This window comes from Misgurnus anguillicaudatus, chromosome 9 (assembly GCF_027580225.2).
Source record: "Misgurnus anguillicaudatus chromosome 9, ASM2758022v2, whole genome shotgun sequence".
In the NCBI taxonomy this organism is placed as follows: domain Eukaryota; kingdom Metazoa; phylum Chordata; class Actinopteri; order Cypriniformes; family Cobitidae; genus Misgurnus; species Misgurnus anguillicaudatus.
In genome coordinates this window covers 14,605,992-14,632,578 of record NC_073345.2, presented here as the reverse complement: position 1 = coordinate 14,632,578, position 26,587 = coordinate 14,605,992, and the positions used below count along the sequence as shown (strand labels likewise).

The 26,587-nt window shown below is 37.6% G+C and overlaps 1 protein-coding gene across 6 annotated transcripts; it reads right to left on the bottom strand.

Annotated features, from left to right (window-relative positions):
• Nucleotides 1–2,320: 2,320 nt before the first annotated feature.
• rbm27 (RNA binding motif protein 27) lies at nt 2,321–26,104 on the bottom strand. Of its 6 annotated transcripts, none has more exons than XM_073871162.1 (21): nt 25,881–26,104; nt 25,140–25,258; nt 24,848–24,966; nt 24,202–24,296; nt 22,127–22,323; nt 21,547–21,843; nt 19,560–19,781; nt 19,111–19,281; nt 16,831–16,977; nt 16,573–16,714; nt 14,037–14,138; nt 13,562–13,919; nt 13,337–13,468; nt 13,062–13,187; nt 12,868–12,942; nt 7,951–8,118; nt 7,680–7,784; nt 6,099–6,296; nt 5,920–6,003; nt 4,382–4,513; nt 2,321–4,188 (listed from the first exon to the last, which is right to left on the bottom strand). In XM_073871162.1, exons 1-21 carry the CDS (start codon nt 25,937–25,939, stop codon nt 4,099–4,101), a joined length of 3,138 nt encoding a protein of 1,045 aa, XP_073727263.1. In that variant the 5' UTR covers nt 25,940–26,104; the 3' UTR covers nt 2,321–4,098. The 6 variants fall into 6 exon arrangements, with proteins under 6 accessions (XP_073727263.1, XP_055036092.2, XP_055036093.2 ...); XM_055180117.2 differs by having other exon boundaries at nt 16,573–16,717; nt 25,881–26,103; XM_055180118.2 differs by having other exon boundaries at nt 16,573–16,717; nt 21,547–21,840; nt 25,881–26,103.
• Between the last annotated feature and the right edge of the window lie 483 nt (nt 26,105–26,587).

The window sequence follows — 26,587 nt, the reverse complement described above, 5'->3', positions numbered from 1 at the left end:
CCTTTGCTCCAAACTGGGTGTATGCTGGAAGGACTATGTGCCAAACTCTGTCATACTGTAGAAATCTGGTTCCAGTGACCTGTACACCATCCTTCGTGTACGCCACCTCTGTCAGGCCCCTAAGATTTTGCTCATCGGCAAAACATTGGCCCCTTAGAGCTGGCCCTGCACGGGCAGCCTTCACTTAGCCCCCAGAAAGCATTTACCAGGCCCACACAGGCCCAGCACAGGCAGCCATTACTCCAAAACACCTGCCTCTAATTTTTAGGTAGCCCTAAACAAGTTTATTATCAGTTTTATATGACCTTCATTAGCTTAATCAGGTGTGTTAAATTAGGGCTGCAAAACTCTGCAGAGACGGTCCTCCGGGAGTAAAATTGGACAACCATGTCCTAGTAGCAAATTGGGTTTTACACCCATCAATGGTTCCTGGATAGGCAGTCTAACAGGAAGGAAAATTCCAAAAAATTACAAAATGTCACATTTAAAATTATTCTGATTTTTTGAGAAGTAAACTGTACTCTTCTTGTAACATTTATGAACTATATAAAATGATCTTAATATATTTTGCCCTATATCTAAATGCATTTGAATAGACTGACTTATGCAGTGAAAGAACGCACTCTTGTTGGTGACACAAAACCTGCACGGGCCCAAAGGTCCAAAAGTTGCTCTTGGCCTGAATGGGCTGGCCCACTCGGGCCATCATGGGATTAATGAGGGCAGTCCACTAGTGTGGGCTGCTCACAGAAAGCCAGAGTTGAGCCCAAAGCTGAGGGCTTTACCAAGCCCACACTAGGTCTGTTTACGTTTGGTGTGGGCTGGCCCTAGCCCAATGTACTCACAAAAAGCCAGAATGGGCCCTGCAGTGGCATGTTTGCAGCGTAACTGGCACACAGCAATTAAAAATGGCCGCAGGGTTTCTCAGGAGGCCTACAAATCATTTCTGGAAGAGAGATGCTCAAAACGGGAAGCAGTTCGTTGTACTCGACATGAACGGTCATAGTAGTAGTAGTAGTTGCCTTTTTATCACCTTCAACCATTCTCCTCTGACATCAATAAGGCATTTTCGTCAACTCAACTGCCACTCACTGGATATTTTCTTTTTTCCATTCTCTGTAAAGCATAGAAATGGTTGTGCATGAAATACTCTGCAGGTCAGAAGTTTTTGAAATACCGCCTGGCACCAACAACCACGGCACTTTCAAAGGCACTTGAATCGCCTTTCTTTAGCATTCTGATGCTTGGTTTGAACTTCAGCAAGTCATCTTTACCACGTCTAAATGGATCGAGTTACTACCAATTGATTGGCTGATTAGCAGTTTATGTTAACAAGCAATTGAACGGGCGTACCTAAATAAAGTGGCCTGTAAGTGTATAGGATTGTTCGATTCATGCAGCACTGCAAGAACCATCAGGCGACCGATGTCAAAGTACCCCAAGAGCTATCCGAGAAATCATGGGAAAGTCTAATTTCGAATCACTCTTGCAGTACTTTGATGTCATCTGCCTGTCAGTTTTTGCAGTAACGCATGAAGTCAAACTTTATATCTCTTCCGGCAGTAACCCTTTCCTTCCCCCAATAGGTATATTTTGGCTTTTTTTATCAAGTTTAGCATCTTTTTGCACTTGTTATATTACCATGAACATTGTTGTTTTTGTGTGGTTGTTATTCCGGTGTGTTGCCTACTAGCATTACAGGTATTAGCTGCCAGAAATGTTAACTAAGGTCAGACGTAACATTACATTTTCCAATAAGCTTGCATGTTGTACAGCTGTATATTTTCACATTTTTTGTCTTTTGAGTGTGACATCTCACATGAAGCTTAGACTTGCGTGTAAACGTGCATCACACTTTGTGGAAAATACAGAGATATTTATCGAATATCGACATTCATCCAATTTTTTTAATTTTGCAATTGTATGCTGTTTTTATGGAGAACATTTGAATAAAGTGAGGAAATAATTTATTTCCTATTTCAAAAGTATTTTTAATGAGTGTTAATAAACAGCAGATTCCCTTTGTAACAACACGCACTGCTATAATTTCAGTTTGTTTCTTTTGTAGTGGTTATAATTGAAATTACTTCATGACCACGTGACTATATGAGCCTTAATAGGTCTGAAGTATATATAATTTTTCTTAAGAAGTATAAGAAAAAGAGAATAGATAAAGATCGCTTCTCGGTTGAACAAGGAGTTAAACTTCCAGTCTCCTTAAAAGTGGGAAAAACTATTTCTTCTATAAAGAAATGTGATATTTCAAGTTTAACTGTTATATCTCCAAACACGCACACACGAAGAAAAAACAGGACAACTGTTTCAGAAGGGATTAATTCTTGGAATGGATCATGGATATTTTTTTTTCTCTCTCTCTTGATATTTCTATATTTTTCTTTGCATTTTGTTGCAAACTGTTAGGCCAATTGAACTTAAATCTTTTGTTTTTTTTTCTCTTGATGTTCTTTTAGCTCCTGCCCATTCCATTATCTTTATTAATTAGCAAACATGCGACTGTTAGAAATCCATTTTACAAACAGAGAACTCAAAAATACATACATACATCTTTAAATTTATAAACAGTAAGTCAAAAATCTATTTATGCTAAGTGTATGACATTATACTAATGTGTTGTGTAGTAAAAGGGTTGTAGAAATGATGAAAAATCCATCACATTAGTTTTTCCATGACTCTATCATGTACAAAACCAACACGAATACCAGCCAGACCTTTTATGAGCGACTGAGTTATTGAAAAAGAGAAAATGCCATCTGGAAGGTTTACAAGAACACATTATGTACAAGTGACGTGAAAGTATGGGGCGTACAGATTTATCACCGAATGTTTGGATTCAAACAGCATAAGAACATGCTATTAAATATCACATCGAATGTTTTACTCCGGTCCTTCTTTAAAGGAACTATAAACTTATATCTTAACAGTTTTAGCAAAGTACGTAAATATGGTCATTAAAAAAATATATATGCATACATACATATTATATTTTTATGTTTCAATTAAACCCACTCATACAGATGCCAGCATGCTACAAGATATTTAAGTTTACAGAAATGGACACATTTTTGACCCATTTCTGGCTTCAGAAAAAAGTGGACTGGCAAAACTAAGAATATAAACCGAACCAAATTCTTTAAACTTCAAAAGTAAGTTTCCTTGTCAACCAAAAAACACATTGTTAGGTTTTAGTTGCAAAGAGCCCGTACTAGTTATGAATGTGAACAACAGCAGCTTCATTCATTCCAATGGCTAAAACAAAACAGAAGTCATTTACAAAATTTACATAAAAAAGACAAAAAAAAACAGTCACAGATCTCTTAAAAAGTCAGCTGGACAACCGACAATAAGGCGCAAATGAAGTGTGAATTAATTTAGAAGACATTCAAAACACCTTAGATCATATTTTACCGAAATTATTTTTTACTTTTGGTTTTGAAACATCAGATGTGAAAAATAAATATGAATGGTCAGACATATTGACCACTACGAAGCGTGCCACGTTTATCTTTACCATATTTACACAAAGTGGCACGTAATCTTGAGAAGAAATAATAATTGAGGGTATTTGCCAAAACTTTAGAGGCCAGATACGTGTTTCGACATCTAGACAGCGTATCAGAGATGCTTTTAAGAAATGTCAAGCGAGTGCATCCAATAGTAGAGACTTGCCATTGACGCCAAGTGCAGATGAATTTTCACATCAAATTATATAGTGGACATTATGAACATTATAATATCATGGGCCAAGAGAAAATCATCTAGACATAAAAAAATTACAGTAGTCACAAATGTTGTGAGTTACTGACATCTGGTCATGCACAGTTAAACAGAACGTTTCCTCATTGAAATATTTCGCATTCAATCTCAGCAAAAATGAGAGTTTGATTATATAAACGCAGAGAGACTGCAATCCCTACAGACTTCTCAAATTCCTTTACGGAGACAGCTTCTCCAAATACTGAAAACCGTCTAGAAAAAAAGACCTTTTGTCTTTCCATCACACGTTAATTAGACTATTCAAAAACTAAATAAAAATGAAAGTCCTTTTCCAAAGAAAAGTGTGACGCCATTTCCTATTCCTCATCGTCTCCACGAGCGACTCTCGTAATCGTCGTCTTCATCATCCTCCTCCTCCTCTTCCTCTGGAAGCAGGAAAGGGCTGAGTGGCTCCTGGAAATGTAACAAAAACGATTGATGAAAACTATTCTCTTCCTCTTTAGTCTTCAGCATGTTGCCAATATAACACAAATACATTCCCTGAATCTACAGATAGCAGATTTTAAAATATTAAAGCAAAGATCTCTATAAAGAGCAATATAAATAGTAATGTTTTATATAGTAAGTCATGTTTTCGTGTCATTACATGTAATCCTGAAGTGTTGACATCCTCTTTTGACTCCTCTTCTTCTGGTTCAGTAGACACAGATGGAGTTTTAGGTTTGTACCATGAGATCTGCAGGATTCGACCTTTGAACGTCGCTCCTTGATTTGCAGCCTGGAAAAGATAATTGTTTCAATAACCCATGGATACAAGGTGCCAAAGTATACTTCAAAAAATGTGTTAAAGGTGCCAAAGAATGCATTGAAATAATATGCAAAATTGTTCTCTGATATCTACATAGAAGGTATGTGACTTTATTAAGTGCAAAAATGATCCAAAACTGGTTTTAATGTCCATTTCTCCTAGAATTAAATATTTTAGCATTCCCTTATTTGGAAGGGTCATGAATATTAAATGTTGAGCTCTGCTCTGATTGGTTGCTTTACAGTGCGGCTCAAGTCAGTAGCTCGTATTAAGCCTTTATCAGATGAAGATACAGATTTTGAGGAATAATCAAATATTTAAAGATTGGAAATGGATATTTCTGAGTGGTAAGTTTGTGTAACGCTAGCATATAGCATAAACTAGCATGTAGCGCTAACTCAGCAGTCACAACTTTGTTTTTAGCATTGTAACAATATTGTAACTGAATGTGTTTCCTATGTTTAACGTTGGGGTCATATATTATGACTGTATCGTCACAGTTGATGTTACGATATGTTGAGGTTGGCTGGTCTTTTGCACGCACAAGGTTTACATCAGGAGTAAGGGTGTCACGATTTCGATTTTAAATCGAAATCTATCAAAATTAAGTCACAACCTCGAACTTCAAATTAAAAAATGGAATCGTCGATGCTGCCACGCCCCCATGTCACGTCCGGTCAGCTTGCCAACCCGGAAAAAAAACACGTGTTGAGTGCTGTGAGTCAACCTTCTCTAACTTAGCTAGCTACAGCCAGTCAAAAGATAGCATGACAGATGCAGGAGACACCACGCGAGCTGCTCTTTACATGGGAAACAAAAAACAGCACACGTGCACAGCGTCTGTTTAAGTTTCACAACAACTTCTTATTAATTGCTTAAGAGTTATGAAAACAGCATTTAAACATGACTTATTGGGGTATAGTCTCACAATCTCGTCTGACGGTAATAAAAGCATGTTTTTAAGGTGCAAAGAACTGACAGAAATGTTCATCTGACTGAAAGTTTCGTTTTATCAGGTATGTGCGTGTACCATATTTTTCCACTGGGAGCACGACTAACATGGCAGGGCATCTCCGGGTTTAAGGTCAGATATTATATTTCATAAAAGTCTATAAAAATGGCATAGCACTTTTTGTGCTTTAAAAAAAAAGTAAAAACCGAGAATCGAATCGTGACCTTAGAATCGAAATGTAATCGAATCGAGGATTTGGAGAACCGTGACACCCTTAATAAGGAGGAGAAGGAAACAATTTGTTCATGATTTGTCATTACATGTACAGAGTTCGTATTATTCATCTATGCCTAGGTAAATACAGTTTTACATTTTACAGCACCTTTAAACTTCAGATGAAAATGAATTACAAAAACATTTTTACGTTTTCAGCTTCACTACGGGTTTTGAAGGTCATCACGACGCTAGTAGCATCATGGTCGCGGAGTTCTTCGATCTCACCAAATTTCTAAAAAAACAACAACAAGAAACTAGGTGATAAGTTATACGTTTACTAAGGCCTGTTGTACACCACGTCTGCACTGAATATAAAACAAATCTTACCACAAAATGTGGCATAAGCTCCTCTTTCTCTTCCTGTGTCAAGCCAAAAATGGTGAGGGCTCGAGGTCGGTGATCCACCACCATGTGATTGCCTCCGCCACGTCCCCTCAGGCTCCGCCCTCTGCCCCTTCCTCTGCCTCGAGTTAGGGCTGCCGGTGGCTTGCCGCGCCCAGCTGGTATGAGTCCCAGCCGAGTTGCCTGGATATAGAACATAGTTATATAAATAAAACAACGTTGGTGAATGTGCACTGCAAATAAAGCGATCTGTTGGATCTAGGACTGTAGATCTAGTCGTATAGCTCAGTAGTGATGGTAGAGCAATGAGTTAGTAGCATAAAAGGTCATGGGTTTGATACCAGGGAACACACTTAATGATGCTTTTACACAAGAAAATATTTAACAACCTTGACAGCATATGATTTAAAAAACTTAAAATATGTTTTAATTATAAAATTATTAGTGGAACATTTTATGCACATTTTTATGGTATTATTTGAGCTCAAAGTATTTTGGATCTTAAATGGTTCACACATTAATTTGCTGTGACACTTTGGGGACACCTGCAGAGGTAAGTGCGTCTGAATGTGTATATCAAATTCAACCAATGGTGAGGCTTAACGACAAAGACAGGGTGACGCGGGAGCCAGGAAGTATGTCGCTATCTGAAATATTATCTAAGATGGCATTACAGGGATGCAGGAAGAATGGCAAGAGTGACGCAGCGTCTCGTTCCCTTCTCAGGGAACAACAGTTACATACGTAACCCGAGATGTTTTCATGTGTCAAACACAACTATACAAAAAAGCATTTTGGTATGAATCAACATTCGGATACAGAAGATAGAAGCATTTAAAGTGAAGAGTTTAGCATGTGTGCATAAAAAGACTAGAAATTGAATGATATTATCCTACACTACACAGGGAATAATATGGATTTTTTCCAGAAAACTTGCATAAAATAGATTCAAGGACTTTCAATGATCTGTATCTATGTATGTATATTTTGAAAAACTTTTTTTCCCACCAGATTCACAAACTTTCAAGGATTTCAAGGAGCTGTTGGAACCCTGGCTATATATATCAAGTCTGTATGAGCAAAACATGCAAAATGTATCATGGCCAAAGTGCGACACAAAAGAGTGCCGCCCCAGTTCTGGGATCAGCTTCTGAACTTCTAAATCACTTTTAGAAACACAAAAATCTTTTTAATCTTTATTCTGCCTCCAAAGTGAGATTAAAAAAGCCGCACCACTGTTTCTCTTTTCTGCCTTGACTGAACACAACCTTTCAGCTGATGCATTTCCTTCTTTGCTTTCTCTTCCCTAAATCTCGCTCTCATTTCTTATATAAAGGCTGATCAAAGTTTAATAGAAGGAAAAGCATAAGCGTGATGAGAGGGATGCAAGTGCTTACGGTTTAATGTGAACGAAACACAGAGTAATGACATGCATATTTCACACATACTAGTTTAAGCCCAGAACCAGATGTGATGTCACTCTCTCGTTTCAGGGATGTTAAAACATCTAAAGCCATTGATCTTTCTCTAGATATCTGCATGCGTCAGACATACGAGCGTGCTCACCTCCACCTGCAGCTGACCCAACCTCCTCTTCAGGTCTGTTGTGTCCTCTCCTGACGTTAGCTTCTTATGGAAGTCCAACTCCGCGTCTAACAACTCTTTCTGTGCCTATGTGTAGAGTTTCACGGTTTAATTTACAAACCAATGATGATATGTATGACATAAACCTAGCTCTCAAATAAACACCAGCAGCACATAACCTTATGATAAACACGCTTCAGTTTCACAAAAACATGCATGCGCCGATAATATGATGATGAGTGTGTGGTCTTACATCTGTTTTTGTTTTTTCACGAGTGGTGTTGGCAGTGACGTGCGAGGCCGGGCTGATCTCGTTCTTCACTTGAGAGATCTTGTCCGTCAGCTCTTTGAGAGTCTTCATGATGTTTGCCCTCTCTTCTGGCTTCATCCCTCTGTTCTTCTCCAGACGGTTTATCAGGACCTTCAGACAACAGCTCAGGTTTAGCTTCATATTAACTCTTTCCCCGCCATTGAAGAGTTATCTCGTCAATTAAGAAAAACATTTGCATAAAAAATGTGTTTCTGAAGAATTTTTATGTTAATCTGCAATAACGCAATTATCCACTAGATTGTGCACTTACCTAATTTATGAAAAAAAAAATTATTTACCAATTTTAAAGTCTGTGTATGTTTTGATAATCGTTCTGAATCTGATCTCTAACAAAATTCCTTCCCAAAAATGCAATTATTTCAGCTTTTTGCTAAAAAATTCCCATATTTAAGAGTTTAAAAGCTAAGAAAAAAATATAGATAGGATTAAAAAGTTTCCCCCGTTTTGTTTGTTTGTTTGAAAGCAGAGGGTATGTTCTTTCATTTGACATATTTTTAGAAGAAAATTTCCTGAAAGGAATTTTGTGAAAAATCACAAAAAAATGCTGACAGGCAACTTTTTAAAAATTGGATGTCGCAGAATGAGTAAAACTTTATTTCAAAATCAAATATGGTGGTGCGTCAGAAACATTAAAGCTCATTGGTTCTTGTGTGCCATGAGAGAAAATTTGACCAGTCTTAAGTCGCGCAGGTATAGACTGTTTCAGCAGTAAAAACATAAACAAGCGGCTGCCGTGGTCCGCACGTAACTTCCGGTAAACTCCGCTAGGAATAAATAACAACAGACTTCTTTAAACCTAGTTTATTTATATAACAAGCAAAAAAACAACACGTAGATTACCTAGGAAACCAAAGCATTTGTTATTTTCGATGAGGCATTTGTTCAAGAGATCAGTTTAGCAACTAGTCAGGCCTTAAAAAAAACGAATCCGGAATTAAAGTTCGGATCCAGGGCCCGTATCTCTAAAGATTCTGAGAACCCTCTCAGAGAGCTCCTAACTTAACCTAAAAATTCCTTGCCAGGAGTTTTAGCTTAGAAGTGATTCCAGAAAATTTTCAGTGAACTCTGAGCATGGAATGGATGGAAAATCCTATCTTAGTGAGGAGGTGTGGTTGACCCCGTTGCTACGTGTGACACTATCTTTTGAAGACTGTGATTGGTTGGTTGTCCAAGAAGGAAGAAAAAGAGTAATAATACGATCTATTATTAGCAATCAATTTGAAATTGCAGGTATACTTTTACCTATAATTATTTATAATTATATATATATATATATATATATATATATATATATATATATATATATATATATATATATATATATATATATATATATATATATATATATATATATATATATATATATATAAGGGCTGTGAATCGATTAAAATTTTTTATCTAATTAATTACATACTCTGTCATTAATTAATCTAAATTAATCGCCTACATAATTTTTGCTGTGAAAGTATTAAATATTTCTTTTTAAATAAATCAGTGAATAATCAGCATTAGTGACAATGAAGCTCAAAAACTCTTTTATTATTACAGTATTTTCACTGTTCAAATAATGGCCATAACAATCAACAAAAATAACCTAAAGTAATATGCTAAGGAAATAAAGTGCTTCAGGAAGATTATTTACCAAAAGTTTAACAGTGCAATATCAATTGCAGGGCTTTTTTGTGCAATTGAACATAAACCTTAAATAAAGAACCCGACAGGTGGATGACATCAAAGTACCGCGAGAGCATTTAGGAAGCAGTCTTCTGTTATGATTTCTCGAACTGCTCTCACGGGATTTGGATGTCATCTGCTTCTTGGTTCTTGTGGCGCCACATAAAGTGTACTCACTAGTTTAACAACCCCGTTTTATCAGCCACTGGTTAGATCAACGTAGCAGTCAAAAACGGGACGCGAGTAATCACGTACGAGAGAAATCATTTACCCACAAAATACAGGACACCTATACTGTGCTATATTTGGTTTTCTGATCCCAATCTTCATCATTCCGCTAAGCCAAGTCAATCTCCATTGGTCTTTACACCTTTATCGATCTCCAAAACTTCGGAGCCTTCCAGCATTATAAGTATGTCCATGCTAGCTGAAATAAAGTTTTACCTCATCAGCTACAGCCAGAAAACCCAGAGTGGATCCGGTGCGTAGTGATTACAGAAAGCTTACAGTGGAGAGAGGAACGTGATTTTGCTCCACTCCAGGCTTTGATCACATCCCACTTAAAAAGCTGAATACACGTCGTATTTATGAAAAGTTAATTTAATAATTTTGCAATTGACGGAAATCCGTGTAACGACGGAGAACTTTACTCCATGTGCTTTGTATGATGTGGTACTTTAGAGTGGACGAACTCTATGATATGCAAATTCTTTGCTGCAGACGTTGCATACTTTATTTTTATCATCACTTCCATCAGGCCGTTTTTTTATAAGTAAATGTTCCAGTCAATGATCCAGTCACCGCCAGCGCGTTCTCGTCTACCTCCTTTATTTTACAGTCAAATGGTGGCTAGAATGTATCCAGGTTCAATACGGAATGGATTAATCTGCGTTATTTTTTTTAACGCGTTATTTTTTCTCAGATTAATTAATCGAATTAATGCGTTATTTTCACAGCCCTAATATATATATATATATATATATATATATATATGTGTTATAAACGTACATATATGCTGTTAATGTCATACTTAACGTATTAGATAGGAAATAAACAGCAACACAATGTTTTGTAAGTTTGTGTGATTACTTTGTTTTATAGACGTCTATAACAGACCTAAATCATCTTTGCTGCATAGTTGCATTTTTTTTAGTTACAGAATCTGTTACTGTAGTTAATGTAGTGATTACTTTTATTTCTGGCGCTATATTATATAATTATGTCTCTAATAAGACCGGTCACAAACATGATTCCCTGCACGATCTACTGTGTTGCATTTTAACTTACTGTCATTCATTGTGTGCAACATTTTTTGTCTTCCTCTTCGTGTTTTGTCCACTTTCCCGGTTGCTAAAAAACTCTTAAGCCTCTTAAAAGTCCTCGTCCGTGCTTCTAACAATTTTGACCTTAAGACCTCTTTTAAGGGTTAAGATGCTTTCTGATTACTTTTTCTTTAATTGTAAGAGTAAACGCCCACATTTCTAAGAATTTTCTTAAAATTGTGTCACTAGGAGCTACTTTTTGCATTAAGATTCTTTAGGGATACGGGCCCAGACGTGTATTGCGTCAGCGCACGTGCGTCCGATGAAACCGTCTATATTTGCAACAATAGCCAACAAAACGTGTGGGTCAAAATTTAAAAAATTAAATGCCAAAAATCATTAGGATATTTAAGATAATGTTCCATGAAGGTATTTTGTAAATTTCCTACTCGTAAATATATCAATTTATTTATCAATATTTATATGTGTTGCTTAAGACTTCATTTGGACAACTTTAAAGGCGATTTTCTCAATATTTTTATTTTTAAATAGTTGCATCTCGGCTAAATATTGTCCTATCCTAACGAACCATGCAATTCAATGGAAAGCTTCTTTATTCAACTTTCAGATGATGTATGAATCTTAAAGGATTACTCCATTTTCTTAAAAAAAATCCAGATAATTTACTCACCACCATGTCATCCAAACTGTTGATGTCTTTCTTTGTTCAGTCGAGAAGAAATTATGTTTTTTGAGGAAAACATTCCAGGATTTCTCATTTTAGTGGAATTAAATGGACCCCAACACTTAACACTTAACTCAACACTTAACAGTTTTTTCAGCAGAGTTTCAAAGGACTCTAAACGATCCCAAACGAGGCATGAAATTCTCTTCCTCCTCCAGCTGTGTGACGAGCCAGCGTGACCTCACGTAATTGCGTAGTGACGTCGAAAGGTCATGTGTTACATATATGAAACACACATTTGTGGATAAACTGACTCAAAGACATTAATTATTGTCATTCCACATACAACAACGTCGGAACGGTTCTCTTTCTCCATACTTGTAAATACTGGGGCGGAGTTTCGCATACATCATCCGTGTCCTCTTGACGTGATGATGTATTGCGTGAGGTCGCACTGGCGCATCACAGGACCGGAGATAGAAAAAGAACTTGTTGTTTTAAAGTTTTTTTTTTTTTCGTGTCAAAAATGACAATCAAACGATAGGTTAAGATAAGACCCTTATGCCTCGTTTGAAATCGTTTAGAGTCAAGTGTTGAGTTAAGTGCTACGTGCTGGTGTCCATTAAAGTGAGAAAAATCCTGTAATGTTTTCCTCAAAAAACATAATTTCTTCTCAACTGAACAAAGAAAGACACCAACATTTTGGATGACATGGTGGTAAGTAAATTATCCATTTTTTTTTTAAGAAAATGGACTAATCCTTTAATTTAAAAACATTTACCCATATGACTGTTTTTGTGGTCCAGTAGTGCGGCCATATTTTAATTTAGTACTGGTAAACATTTGGTTTGGTTTCAAAATCGCTAAATAAGCTTAAAATTGTAATAATTTTCTCTCATTAATGTTTCATTTGACGTCAGAAGATATTTATCAACCTTTTAGGACCTGCTTTTAGGACCTTTGACATGTTAAGTCTTTGTGTTCAATGTTTTCGATTGAAAATCGAATGTTTTTCGAAGATTGTGGTCTTCTTGACCCCAGGGAACTTAATAATGATCTAATTTATACCTTGTTGCTTTGGCTAACAGGGTCTCTCAAATCCATAAATGTAAATGAGGATAAATAAATTAAAAATATTTATTTTTTATTTTTGGGTGTCCTATTCCTTTAACACACTGCACTTATCTCCAAGCATTTGTTCGTTCAAAGCTGCCATACCTTTTGACACTCGATCTGTTTCTCCAGCATTTCTTGTTTCTTTTTCCTCATGTCCTGCTGCAGTTTCAGTGCCTCCTGAGGGTCAAAGGTCACGTAAGCTCACTCATAAGTACATTCCAGACAGTGCAATCTAATCGAGATGAACTGCTGCTATCAGTTTACAGAGGTGACACATGGAGAAAGGAAATACTCACCTGCTTCTTTTTCAGAACCTCCTGAGCTTCTAGCGCCTTGGCCGTCTTGCCCAGCGATTTCGATGCAGGTTTCAATACCGTACGCGAGAATGGACCCTTTTGTAAATTGGAGGGTGGCATCAAACCCTTGTTTAACAGAACCAAAAAGGCAATTATCGATTAGTGCGCGCACAATGTTATTTTTTTGTCTTGAGCATCTACCAAGCATTTTACAGACTAGATGACTTTACAGACAATGCATAGCTATATTGTATTAACATAAGTGTGTTCCTTACTATTGAGGGCTCTTGGCTCGGGCTGGAGGGTTCAGCACTGCCAGTGGTGCCCAAAACTCCTGTGGCTGCCTGGTGTTTTGGGAAGGTCTTATTCAGCACGTAAGCTCCTGCAGGGTGCTGCTTATTGACAACCTGCGGACACAACTTGGCACGATCAAAATATGTCAATAGACAAAAAGATTGCAGTCAGCTTTGAAAATACATTAAGTATAGACGGCATCTGACCTTGTGTGCTGTAGGATGCTGTTGGCTAGGGTTTGAGCTTTGACCGGGTCCCTGCTCCTGTGCGTAGGGCGTGGCCTCTCTATGCCAGTGGACTCTGATGAAGCGGTTGTTAAGTACGGCTTCAGTACTAGAGATGGCCCTCCGAGCCTCATCGTTGACTGTGTACTGGATCAGCGCCGCCTCCGGGTCACCCCCGTACACCACCTGAATGTTGACGATGGTTCCAAACTTGCTGAAGTGTTCGTTGAGTTTGGTGATGTTGTTTAGGTCTCGTGGGATTTTGCGCACCTCTAGTTTGGTGTTTACATAATGAGTCTTCTTCGGGAAGGTGGGTTTATTCTGGTTATTAAAATTTTGCCTGGTAAAATGAAAACACCTTGGTGTGTTACGATAAATACAGTGATAGCAAGAAAAAGACAAATAAAATTATCAATCAAATTAATTAAACAGATAGTTCACCTCATATTTTACTCACCCATTTAATCCATAGTTATTAAATGTCTCCTGAGGTGAAGCAACGGGTTGTTGTAAGGTAGCCTTCCGCCAGACGTCAGCTCTCTCGGGAACATGCGTACGGCTGTGGTTTATAAAGTTTAAAATATAAAGTATGAAATATAAAGTTTCCTTAAGAAACCCATCACCTCAGAATGCATTTAATAACCACATGGATTCATTTTTGATGAATGGATATACTTTATAGCTTTTAAAATGGGGAACTATCTGATGCTATTATAAAGCTGAAGGATATTGGGGCAGTTTCCCAGACAAGGTTTAGATTGATCCAAGACTGGGCCTTAGTTCTATTAGGACAATGAAGTAATTTTTACAAGCATACCTTACAAAAAACAACACTGGTGTGCATCTTGAGACAAAACAATGGCACTGATACATGTTATGATGTGTCAATGCAAGTTGTTTTTAAAATGAAGGAAGACGCCGACTTTTTGGGACATAAACCTATTCATCGTATTCCCAGAGTAAGATAAGTCCATACATACCATTTTGATCTCCGTGCATTCCGTAACTCTGTCAGACGCACAGACCGCTAAGCTAGCTTAGCACAAAGACTGGAAGTGAATGGCTCCAGCTAGCATATTATTCCCTATAGGTGACAAATTAACACCAACATTTTCCTATTTATGTGTTGTGATTTGTATAGTCACAGCGTGTACAAGTAACAAGGTGATATGAGACACAGCCATCTTTTAACAGTATACATACTGGGAACTATATTCTCAAAAGATGAAGCGCTGTTACATGGGCGGAGTGATTAGCACAACTCTGACCGAACTCTCTGCTCCTCACCAGGGGGGTTCTCGGGTGCTGCGAGCAAATCACTCCCAAGTAGAAGTGCTTCGCCTTTTGAGAATATAGTTCCCAGTATGTATACTGTTAAAAGATGGCTGTGTCTCATATGACCTTGTTATTTGTACACGCTGTGACTTTACAAATCACAACACATAAATAGGAAAATGTTGGCGTTATTTTGTCACCTATTGGGAATAATATGCTAGCTGGAGCCATTCACTTCCAGTCTTTGTGCTAAGCTAGCTTAGCGGTGGGTGCGTCTGACAGAGTTATGGAATGCACGGAGATGAAAATGGTAAGTATGGACTTATCTAACTCTGGGGGATACGGTGAATAAGCTAAAGTCCCAAAAAGTCAGTGTGTTCCTTTAAGGCAGCTCAAACATGGATTTGAGTCTGAGACAAGGATAAGCCCTGCTTGGGAAACCGCTCCATTATTTAATATAACTCTGACTGTGTTTGACAGAAAGAAAAGGTGATGTGGGTCAATGACAAAAAAGGTGACTAAAAAGTATTTTAAAAATCCTTGTAAATGAATGTAATGCATATTTTAAGTCTGAAAAAAATGTGTTTAGACAAGGTTAGTATTTCAAAATATCTACAAACATTTCAAATGCATGTAGATAGATTTTTCGACTTCCCCATTCCAAAAATTTCAGGTGGTACAACCAAATTACTACATCACTTCCTGATGGCACCACCTGACCTTTTTTAACTAATTCACATTGAAGAGCCTTCTACATGGATGCCTGTATTAACTTTTGCCTGTGTTACCAAATTCATAAATATAGTTTTTAGTTTATATTAACTCTTTCCCCGCCAGCGTTTTTAAAAAAAGTTGCCAGCATTTTTCATAATTTTCACAAAAGTTTAATGCCTTCCAGAAAATGTGTTTCCTAAAATATATAAAAATACAATATATCAATTAATCAAATAAAGAACAGATCATCTGCTTTAAAAAACTGTTTCATCCTACCTTCATTAGTTCTCTTTTTATAACCTCTCAATAATGGGTAGGTTTCTTCAAAAACACCAAATTTTGAGTAAAAACGTGAGAATTCAATTTTTGTGAAGGACTTTTGATAGAGATCAGATTCAGAGCGATCCTCAAAACATATATGGACATGCAACTGTTCGCCCTAGGGCGATACTTCCGGAATTAATAAGTTGGTACCTGGTGGATAATAGCGGTATTGCGGAAAGCCAGAAATACTGTCATTAGCAGGGAATGACGAATGGCAGAGAAAGATTTAAAAGATGTTTAATGAAATAGCGGTTTCCTTGTTATACATTGGTTGTACCAACTGACATAAAAAGTGTACCTGCCTACCCATTACATGAAAGTAGCTATTTTTCAGTATTTTTCATGCATCAAGCTATTTTTAAACAAAATAATGCTCCTGGACACCAAAATGTCATGTCATGTCATTGACCCACATGATGGCTTGAGGGCGAGTAAAATATTGGTTAATTTTCATTATTGGGTGAACTATTCCTTCATGCAAAACAAAATTTGACTTATTAGACTACATTCATCATTTAAATAATCAAATAAGTCCATAGGTCCTCATTGCACAAGCCAAATTTTTTTTTAAGCCTGAGGAAACTGATGCCTAATATATTTATCTGTAAACACACAGTAAGCTACAAAATCTAAAAGCAAGTACCTTTGGAAAACAAAAAGCAAACTTTGATTTCACTCACTTGTCCATCATCCAGGGTTTTTTAGCTTGAGGTCCATCTCCAGCATTCAGAGATCTCTTCCTGTTCTCCTGCTCCGAGCTATACTTCATCTCACTGTTCGACACGCTTGTGACCGACGGCTCCGTCTGGATAACAATATTAGCTGCTAAAAACACAAATAAACCACAGTTACATTCATTCAACAGGCCATTTTTCCAGTCTAAAAGGTTGATTATCATCAGACACAGCGCAAGAGTGATTATCTTTCCCATCTAATACCTCGCGAAGCTGGTCCATCTCCAGATGTGAGGCCGATGAGGTTGGATCTCTGGGTCTGGATGCGGGGAATGAAATGTCGGTATGGAGCTCGGCCTGGCCCGGTCAGTCCCGGGGCCTCTGGGTTATAACCCTCAGGATCATAGCTGTCTGTATATACAAGCCAACAGAAATAATATTATGCAGTTATTTCTTGAAATGTACTTTCTGATTCAAATGTGTGCACTGTGCAGTTAACATCCTATTGTAAAATGTCGCAAGATCACCACTACATGGTTAGAGTTGGTCATTGCAGGCTACAAAAATTGACATTACATACATTAATGTATATGGCAAGGTGTATACATTAGGTGCATTACAAGATATACATTTTTCATTAGTATGTGTGTTTCCTGGATTCAAACCCATGACCTTTAGCGCTGCTAATGCAATACTCTACTACTGAGCTATACAGGAGCAAAAAGATCTATGAACAATAACAGATTTATACAAAATCACTATCACAAGTGATTAACTTCACCAGAATGTACGTTTATTATTCACTTTCTTTAAAGAAACAGTTCACCCAAAAATAAAAATTATCACCATAACACCATTCTATGTAACTAAATTAAAACAAAAACTTAATCAAAGTTGATTATTGCATATATCTAGTCAGAAGTAACCATTTATGAATTTAGCACTAATCTGTCCATTCTCGTTTCAATTTCGCTAAATACATTCAATGCTTCAAAAAAAGTGTACTTTAATAAAATGTTTTGCTGAAGAGGACATCTTGAATGGCATGAGAGCAAGAAAATGTTAATTGGAGGGAAACTACTCCGAATATCCACCTTTTTCTCGAACGCAAAGTAAGTGATGTGACGTATTTCCTTTCCGGTCCGAGACTTCCGGTTCAATAGCCAGCCAGTAGAAAACAGTGAAGTGGGAGCACGCATAAAACATGATTTAAACAGTTAATATTTACTACACCTGCCATGTATGAACCAGGGTGAGGATTAATTAAGTAGTGTAGTAATTAAGTAGTGGCTTGATATATGAAGATATATTTAATCATTTCGTGCTGTTGATCGGAGGTGAAAGGTCTTCAATGCGCAAATATAAAAGCACAAACCAGTATCTTTACAATGGGAAAGTCAGTCGAGTGTTTGTACATGGATTTTACAAAGACCTCATGTTTTTAACTTTTCAGGGTTGGTTTGAAATGTCACAACTGTCCCTCTGGTGTGAGTTTTTTTAACAGCAATTTTTAATGGACTTGTTTATGGCGACACGTCGAGCCTCACGCAGTCCGACACAGTCAGCAGTATCATTCAACACATTTTAAGTTATTTGAACAAACCATAAAACATAAACTACTCTATGTACTGAGTATTGTTTTCGTTTTATGAAAATATTATTACATCGCTTCTTATGCACTAACGTTATGTGGAGACATGAGCTTATGCAATTATTTGCTCATTTTGGAATTTTTTTTTCAAGTATTGGCTTTTCATTTAAAACATAACAAAAGTACGCGTAAAAACATTACGAACTATTATAAACATTTAACTAAGCAGATTATGTCATACATATTCTGTACTGTAATCACATTTTTGTATTAATATATAGTAGCAGAATAAATAAATCCGCTAAATCACCATATTTTTATCAGCATAATATTAGTAGTTTTTAAACAGTTATTGTATTTATTGTTTAGTTTCTATGAAAAGTTTTACTGGATGGATGTGTGGAAACAGACCACATACAGGCCACATATACACATTCAGTTCTTATGCAAAATACTGCGTTTGTATTAGCCATTATGGCAACCCCTAACTGGACAAAATATGTTGTTCTTCCTGGATTTCATAATAAACATTAAGCAGCCAGTAAAAACGGCACACATGTGTCCTTCGCAATAGACTACAATTAGCTTTAGTGGCTCACCGGAAGTCAAAAAGATGGCTGCGCCCACATTTACGTCAAGAAACAGGTGGACCACTGTTATGATTGGCTAATGGCTAACGTCCTTATGGTGGGGTTGGTCGAATACTGAACAAGTGTAGACATGTACTGACCAACTTAGTCAGTCGTGTTAATGACCTTATGGTTGTGATATCATTTATAACCATGATGTGTTTAATAAGGGCACTGAGTGGGAAAAGCTTTGAATTGCAAACATCAAAGTGACACCTTATATGGGCCCATTACGAGACAAACACATATATAGAGAGAGTGAGTTAGCATGCTTTAGAAACAGCACAGGTTATGCAGAAAAGGAAAGAGCAGTGGCAGTCTTACATTCAGACAGACTGTACTGAGGGTGTAGAGAGGCAGAGGAGGAGGAAGAGGAGGAAGAAGGAGGAGGTGGTGGAGGAGGTGGTCCTACTCCAGGCAGGGCCAAAGGAGAAGAATTACTGCTCCTAGAGTGAGGTTGAGTGACTATCCCAGTGGCTGGGATGAGAGGAGGTCCTAAAACAAGACAAGAGCAGACTGATGCATGCCGGACACTACAGTACACGCGGATCCGGCTAAAGTTTGAAACACTCGTCTATGTAAAAGGGATTTGATTATTCGCTATTTTAGTTTGACATTGATTGGTTTGCATAATTCCCATCACTTAAAAGAATTTTCCCTAAACCGTACTGCTGCATAACACAGTATCATTTTGCTTTACATGAAAAGACAAAAAAAATATTTGTAAAACATAATTAACTGGATTCAGCATACAAAATCAAAATGACACCTACCTGGCATGGGATAGATGCCTGGAGGTGGAGGCTGCCCGTGAGGGGGCATGGGGGGCATAGGCATGCCCGGGGGAGGCTCTGTCATGGGTGGCATGGGCATCCGGGGCAGGCCGGGCGGAGGTGGAAACGGGATCATGGTAGGAAGCGTGACGTCATCCACGATCAGAGGGTCATTACCGTGGTCAAACGGACAGAGATCGCCTCGTATACAAAATCCTTTCTCTGCTCAGACACAACAATCACAACAATAAGACAATAAACTCAGATGATACATATCTTAGTAAATATGATTGAAGATACGGTCATGTTCATTTGTATTACTCGTACAACAATCACGGCTTAAGTAAGATCATTACACAACCAATCTATCCATTCATCCCTGAAGATGTTTAACTCCCATCAGTGTGAAAGATACCCCAGGTCCAGAGAGACAAGTTTGTAAATATAAACACGACTCCCAAAGGCCATACAAAGTCATTAGTGATCCTTTAAAACGAGACACCCTGATGGCCAAAATGTGCCCTTGGAGAACTTAAAAGACACTTCAGTGGTTGTTTGATTTTCTGTATCCATGAGAAGCTTTAACTTGTATAACTGATCACTGCTGTTATTTAAAGTGATGGGGTCATGGATAGCAGAGTGTAAAAGATGCCAAATAGCAACAATAAAAAATGAAAATACCTATATAATGTTTCAGAGTTAAAAATGCGCTATTAATGCAAAGACTACAAAAAAACTGAACTATACTTCTAGCTTAAAGGAGACACATAAGTTCTATAATTGGGACCCCAGTGCTTTTATCAACCTACAGAATGTGAAAAAGATCAACCCAGTAACTAGTTTGGTAAACTATTCTCTGCAAGCATGTGAAAAAATAGGTCATTGAAATTTGGCTCCCCCTGTGATGTCAGAAGGGGATAATAACTCCCCTTAATCTGCACCATCCAACAACAACACTGCCATTTAGTGCAGAGATCAGCTCATTTGCATTCTCTTCAAGCATCAACAAAACTGTCTATCTTTTACAGGCATATAAAAACATAACATGCAATTACTGTTGATTGTAAAATTTAGCCTCAGTTGAGAGACTCAACTTTTTTAATAAAGCTCACTAGTTGCATTTCCATTAGCCTTTAAAGGCGGAGTCCACGATGTTTGAAAGACAATATTGATATTTGAAATCACCTAAACAAACACGCCCCTACCCCAATAGAATCTGGACCTTCTGTTGATAGACTCGCCCCACACATACACAACAAGGATGTCGGTTAGTAGACACGCTCCTTACTGCTGATTGGCTATAAGTGTGTTTTGGTAGTCGGCCCGTCTCCTTTTCCAAAGCGTTTTTCAAACATCGTGGACTCCGCCTTTAAACTCCGCAAATGGAATCAACAGAATTTTTTCACCACATTTGCAGATGATTGTCATGTGATCATTCACGTGAAATTATACTATACACTCCCAGAAACCCCTGCATCACCTATTAAATAATGGCTAGTGTTAAACTATATGGGTTATGCTAATAATGGCTGTGATATACGTAAACCTTCCAACATATTTCCCAATGACTTTTGGAATGTCTTATCGCAAGAGGAAAAATTAGGTTTTAGTCGCATAACATCAGTTAATGGAAGAGCCATCATTTCGCAAGTTTTTTTATCGACATTTAAAAAATATTACAAAGTTTTGTGCAAATCTGTAATAGAAAACCATTATGCTATTATTGCCAAATTTATTCTGGGTTAAACTAATGTCTAGGTATTAAAAAATATATGTTAGGACACCTATGTAAATGTCTGTATACAAAATTAAATCATCCCAATTTAATGTTCTCATCTAATTTAATGCATCTAATGCAACTGCGGTCATAAAAGCACCATCACAACAAAGATGTTTACAAAAGCGAATAACTATATTTAATTTGACCTTTCTGTGACTAAAATCTGGTTCAATGCAATTCCCAAAAAATTTTTATAATTCTTCTTACCGTCGTAGTCCCTGCAACGATGTTTGACAGCACTGCTCTTGTTGAACGTTTTGCCGTCTGTGTGGTTGTTGTAGTATGTGGACCAGCTCTCTGTGGTGCTGTCAGGCAGGTGAGCCGGCGCTACCACGGTTACGGCATTGGGGATGCCAGTGCTCCCCGAGGTGGGGAACTGGTGCTGGGAAAGCAGCAGAGGGGGCGGATGGGTCTGCTGGTGATGTGGGTTAGTCATATGGGCAGAAGAGGGGTTATAAGGCTCTGTCTCTTTCCTCTCCGGTTCGAATTTGGATCTGTGTTCTGCTGAAAGATGGTAGATTTAAACTTATTAAGAATAGCTTTTTCTAAAAACAGCAAATACACACATTATTCAATTTTCTGTTTATACTTTCAAATTTTAAATGGTGGTCCTCAGTGTATTTAAACAATCATTAGTGGGCCATAAGTTGCAAAAGGTTAAGAACCCCTGCTATGTAGTACACTAATGTGGCTCATTTACTGCTTAAAAAACAAAACAAAACCGAAGTTTCAAGTGATATATCTAAAGTCAACATATAGTCTGTAGTTAATTTGATATGGTTATCACCTCTCCTCTGGTTGTGCTCTCTTTCTTTGCTCTTTCCACGGCTGCCGCTCCGGCTACGACTTCTGCTGCGACTGTAGCTCCGCCCCCGCGAGCTGCCTCCGTGACGCTCGTGGCGATCCCGATACGACTCTCCGCTCTTTCCGTGGCGTTCCGCTTCCCAGCGCTTACGGTCGTCTCTTCTGCGATCATCCCTTGCCCTGTGGTAAAACATAAAGAGGGTCAAAAACATTAACAGCGGTTAGAGTGATGTGAGGGTCTTTTGAAATAAAGTAATGTTACTAGATAACTAATATCAAAAAACTACTCTATTCAAAAGTAACTCAATTCTAAAAATAAATTTAGATTGTCGAACACACAAAGGAAGATGTCAGAGTTAGAAAGTTAACAGTGACGTTTTACCATAGCCCCCAAGCTGTCCGAGACGCATATGTCCATTGTTTTTCAGACAAACACATTATCAGTTATTTTAGAAAATGTTTTAGATCTTTCAGTTAATTAAATGTGAAGTTACGGGGTCCACGACCTTCAAGTCCAAAAAATGTGCATCCATCCTTCACAAAATAAATCCAAAGGCTCCAGGATGATAAATAAAGGTCTTCTGAAGGTAATCCGCGCGATGCTGTTGTAGAAATATCCATATTTCAAACTTTATAAACCAAAATAACTACCTTCTGGTAGCGCCGCCATCTTAGACTCCTCTGTATTCATGGGAGGGTATTAGCTTAGTGTACGCACTTTTCTTAGTGACGTATGATAAATTCGGAGGGCGGGGGCACAGAGCAGCAGCAGAGTAACCTCCGTATGCTGCGTAAAGTCTGATCTTGAATGCGGATGCGACTAAGATGGCGGCACTACCGGATGCGAGTCATTTTGGTTTATAACGTTTCAAATGTGGATATTTCTACAACGAAAATGCACAGATCCTCAGAAGGACTTTGTTTATCATCGTTAGGGGTGGCACGATTCACAAAACCCTCGGTTCGGTTTGTATTGCGGATTTATGGTCACGGTTCTCGGTTCTGTACGGTTCTTGTTCTTAATTTTTCTTTTGATTTTTAACACTCCAGAAATGTTTTATCTTATTAATGTATTAATTATCCATGATTTAAGATACAGTATTAAAAAAAGTTATATCATCTAATCATGCACAAACTGAACTCGCCTGAAAAGTCCGCTCCTCTTCTCACTCTCATAATGGGAGAGGGAGGGTGTTACTGCGCTGTGTCGAAGTACTCCCAAAAGTGCTATTACGCCATAAAATATAGTTCCTCTTTTAAATCCGCTTAGAAAAGCGCTACGTTTTATTTTGTACCACCAAACTTGCTCGTAAAACTACTTGTCTTAAATAGGAAAAACGTTGATGTGTTTGGTCACTTCTAACTTCATCTCTAAATGGTAGCATTGAATGAATGGGGCTAAGCTAAATGCTATCGAAGCGTCGCAGCGCGCTCCAGCGCTTACGTGCACGCACACAGATGATAGAGGGATGTATCAACAATTCTTAGTTAAGGTAATAACATAATTTAATATTGAAAATGAGTAGACTATTCCTTTAATTGAAAGATCTATAACATTTTGTTAAATAACTGAAAATGTCATCGTCTGAAAAATGATGGACATATGCATCTCGGACGGCTTCGGGTGAGTAAATCATGGGTTTAATATCTTTTTTGGCCGAACTATCCCTTTAAAGGCCCGAATATACTTGTTTTGTACGCATGTGGCATTCGCAAGTATAGCTGCATAAATGAATGCACAGCCTTGCAGAGTGTACTTCATTTGACTTTCAAATGTATACACAGGCATTTGACACATGCGCATTGCAAAAAATTACAATACCTATATACTAGTCTTGCAAAAAGTACAGGTGGTTACAAAAATCTGGTGTTGGGTGTACAGTACAAACATACTATACTGATGACGAAATTCGTACTGTATGCTGACTCTGGTTTCTTGCGCAATGATATTCGTAGCTTACACTAAGCTTAAATTTTGGCCAAATAATAATTTGACGTTACAGCAAGGCTCGTCTTAAACACTTCACGAAACAAAAATAGACTGTTTCCCACACTTACCGTTCCAGGACCAACCTAGATTCATTCAAGTCTGAACGATTCCTTAATGGACTTCGTCTTCTTCGGTTATCTCTGTCATCTTCAACATGACCAGTCTGAAAATAAACGTTACTATTTAGTATCCACAACAAAGCATTACTTATTTAATACAAAAAAATCACATGTGCACAGTAACATTTTTCAGCTCATACAAAGCACTATCATTGAAAATGCCTGAGAAGAAAGTTTTGCACTAGTTTAACTTAAAAGAATGTGCAAATGAAGCAATCTCAGATTAAATACTGTATGTCATTTATAAAACACAGCTAGCAGATGCAAATAATTTTGTTTTTAAACTAAAGTTTTGACAGTAAGGCCCAGACATTCTGTATTAAGGCCAGTTCACACTGGTCAGACAACTACCAACTCCAACAGACACCAACAGACCCAACAGACACCAACAGACAACCACATTCTAAAGTCTCATTGACTTTGATCCAACAACTGCCAACAGGGGTTTCACACTGGTCAGACAGACTCCAACAGACGCGTCTGTTGTAGTCTGTCTGACCAGTGTGAAGTGGCCTTTACGCAGCCAAGAAAGTGCTTCAATTTCCATCTTATACTGTTATTCTTGTAGTTTAAGAGGAAAAAAAATGATGTTTACCTCTTCCTTCTCCTCAACCTTTGGCACTGGGATTTTAGTCTCCTCTTTAGTAGGTGGATTTCCCAAATAATTTTTAGTGCTTAGACACTCAAAGAGTTTATCCACAAACCCTGTAGTCTCTGTGAAAGTAAAAACCATCAATCATATTAGTGACTGCCATTGCACAATCATAAAGCATGTAACAACCTCTGTTTGAACGAGGAAGACATAAATATTTTATGGACTTTCGTTTACACATCAGATATATGCAAATATTTAAAAGATTATGTAAACACCAATAAAGTGATGATACCTTTCTGGAGGAAAACGTCCAACTGATCTGCACACAATGCTCTTAGTTCTTTCTCGGGTTTATCCTTCTTCACTAAAGCCACGACGTAATTCGCCAGTGCAGTTGGATCAGCATCACATCTGCAAAAAATCTCACATTAGTGCCACATACGCTCCATGTGTTTGGGGCAACAGACCTGCAATATACATGTATATGGGAGCTATTTGTTCCAGTGAGAAGTCAAGTATCTACATGCAGGCTCTTGTAAGTTTCTGGTGATGTACCAGGACTTCTGTAACGTTAAAAGTGTAACTTACTCATGACAAGTTGGCTGCTAATGTAGCAACCACCTAGTTAACTCAGATACAGATTTCTGAAATAAATCAAGCTGCCTCCTGATAGCACCCTGAGCTAACATGCCAAGATAGTAAATTTAAAATAGCTTGTGTCTTGATACTGTTATAGCCCAGTCTGTGAAAACTATCAGACTGTTTTGATATCCACACCACACACAGCAAGTAAAGCTGCTTAGCTTAGCCTCCTCAAACATGCCATCAAACTGGGACGCTTTTTAAGATTACTAAACAAACAGACTTAACAAAATGATAAATCAAAGCATTTAAATCCCGTATCAGACACGGGGCAGATCTTGAACGAGTGTTTTTAGTGCATGTACATGATTAGAAAGCCATCTAACGTGTTAGCATGTTAGCAGCGCTAGTTAGCTGCAACAGTTCAAATGTCACTTTGATCATCACTTACATGGGTTCAAGAAGTTTAGCCAGCCAAGATTTCAAAGCGTCAACATTATCTATAATCATTCTGACACACAGGTGTTTAATACTGATAAAAGGCTGGGCGTTTATGCGAAATTCCTACTAGCATCGTCTAAAAAAAACACACACACGGAGCCTTCTGTAGTCACTGAGCGGAGGACGGGCTGCTGGAAGTTCAGTGCAACGACACACGGCAGCGTCACAAGACAACAGCCAATCACAGAGCAGCTTTCACAGCAACGTCTAAAACAAATATTTTTTAATAAAACTGCATCCTGTTAGTTTACAATTTTTTTATTTTTTTTTATTCCAAATTACAAACAACTAACAAGATATGAATTTGTTTTAATATTTAAAAACATCAGTTCGATGTTATTGGTTGTTGGTAATGCTTTACAATGGAACTGCACCATTAGAGTCAGGAATGTTTGGCACACATAGTAATAATAACACTGGTAACGTTACATAAGAGTTCATTCAATTCAAATGCTGAGATTATTTATTGTGTTTTAATTTATTGTCGTCCCTGTTTTATTCATAAAACAATGCATACATTGTTATAAGGAAAATATACCTGTATAAAATATATATCTGTAGCTATAAAGCTGGAACAATAGAATAAGAATATTTGAATAATAAACTATGTAGTTTAAACGTTTAACCAACATGGACCAACATTTTTGCACTTGCTAA

What these genes read in the sequence shown, in the direction of transcription:
- rbm27 (XM_055180117.2), bottom strand. Translation starts at nt 25,939, where the DNA reads ATGATTATAGATAATGTTGACGCTTTGAAATCTTGGCTGGCTAAACTT. An exon ending in AACAGATCGAGTGTCAAAAG is followed by an intron (nt 8,119 to 12,867) that starts GTATGGCAGCTT and finishes TGTTGTCTGAAG; the next exon opens with GTCCTGATAAACCGTCTGGA. An exon ending in TGGGTCAGCTGCAGGTGGAG is followed by an intron (nt 6,297 to 7,679) that starts GTGAGCACGCTC and finishes TTCTATATCCAG; the next exon opens with GCAACTCGGCTGGGACTCAT.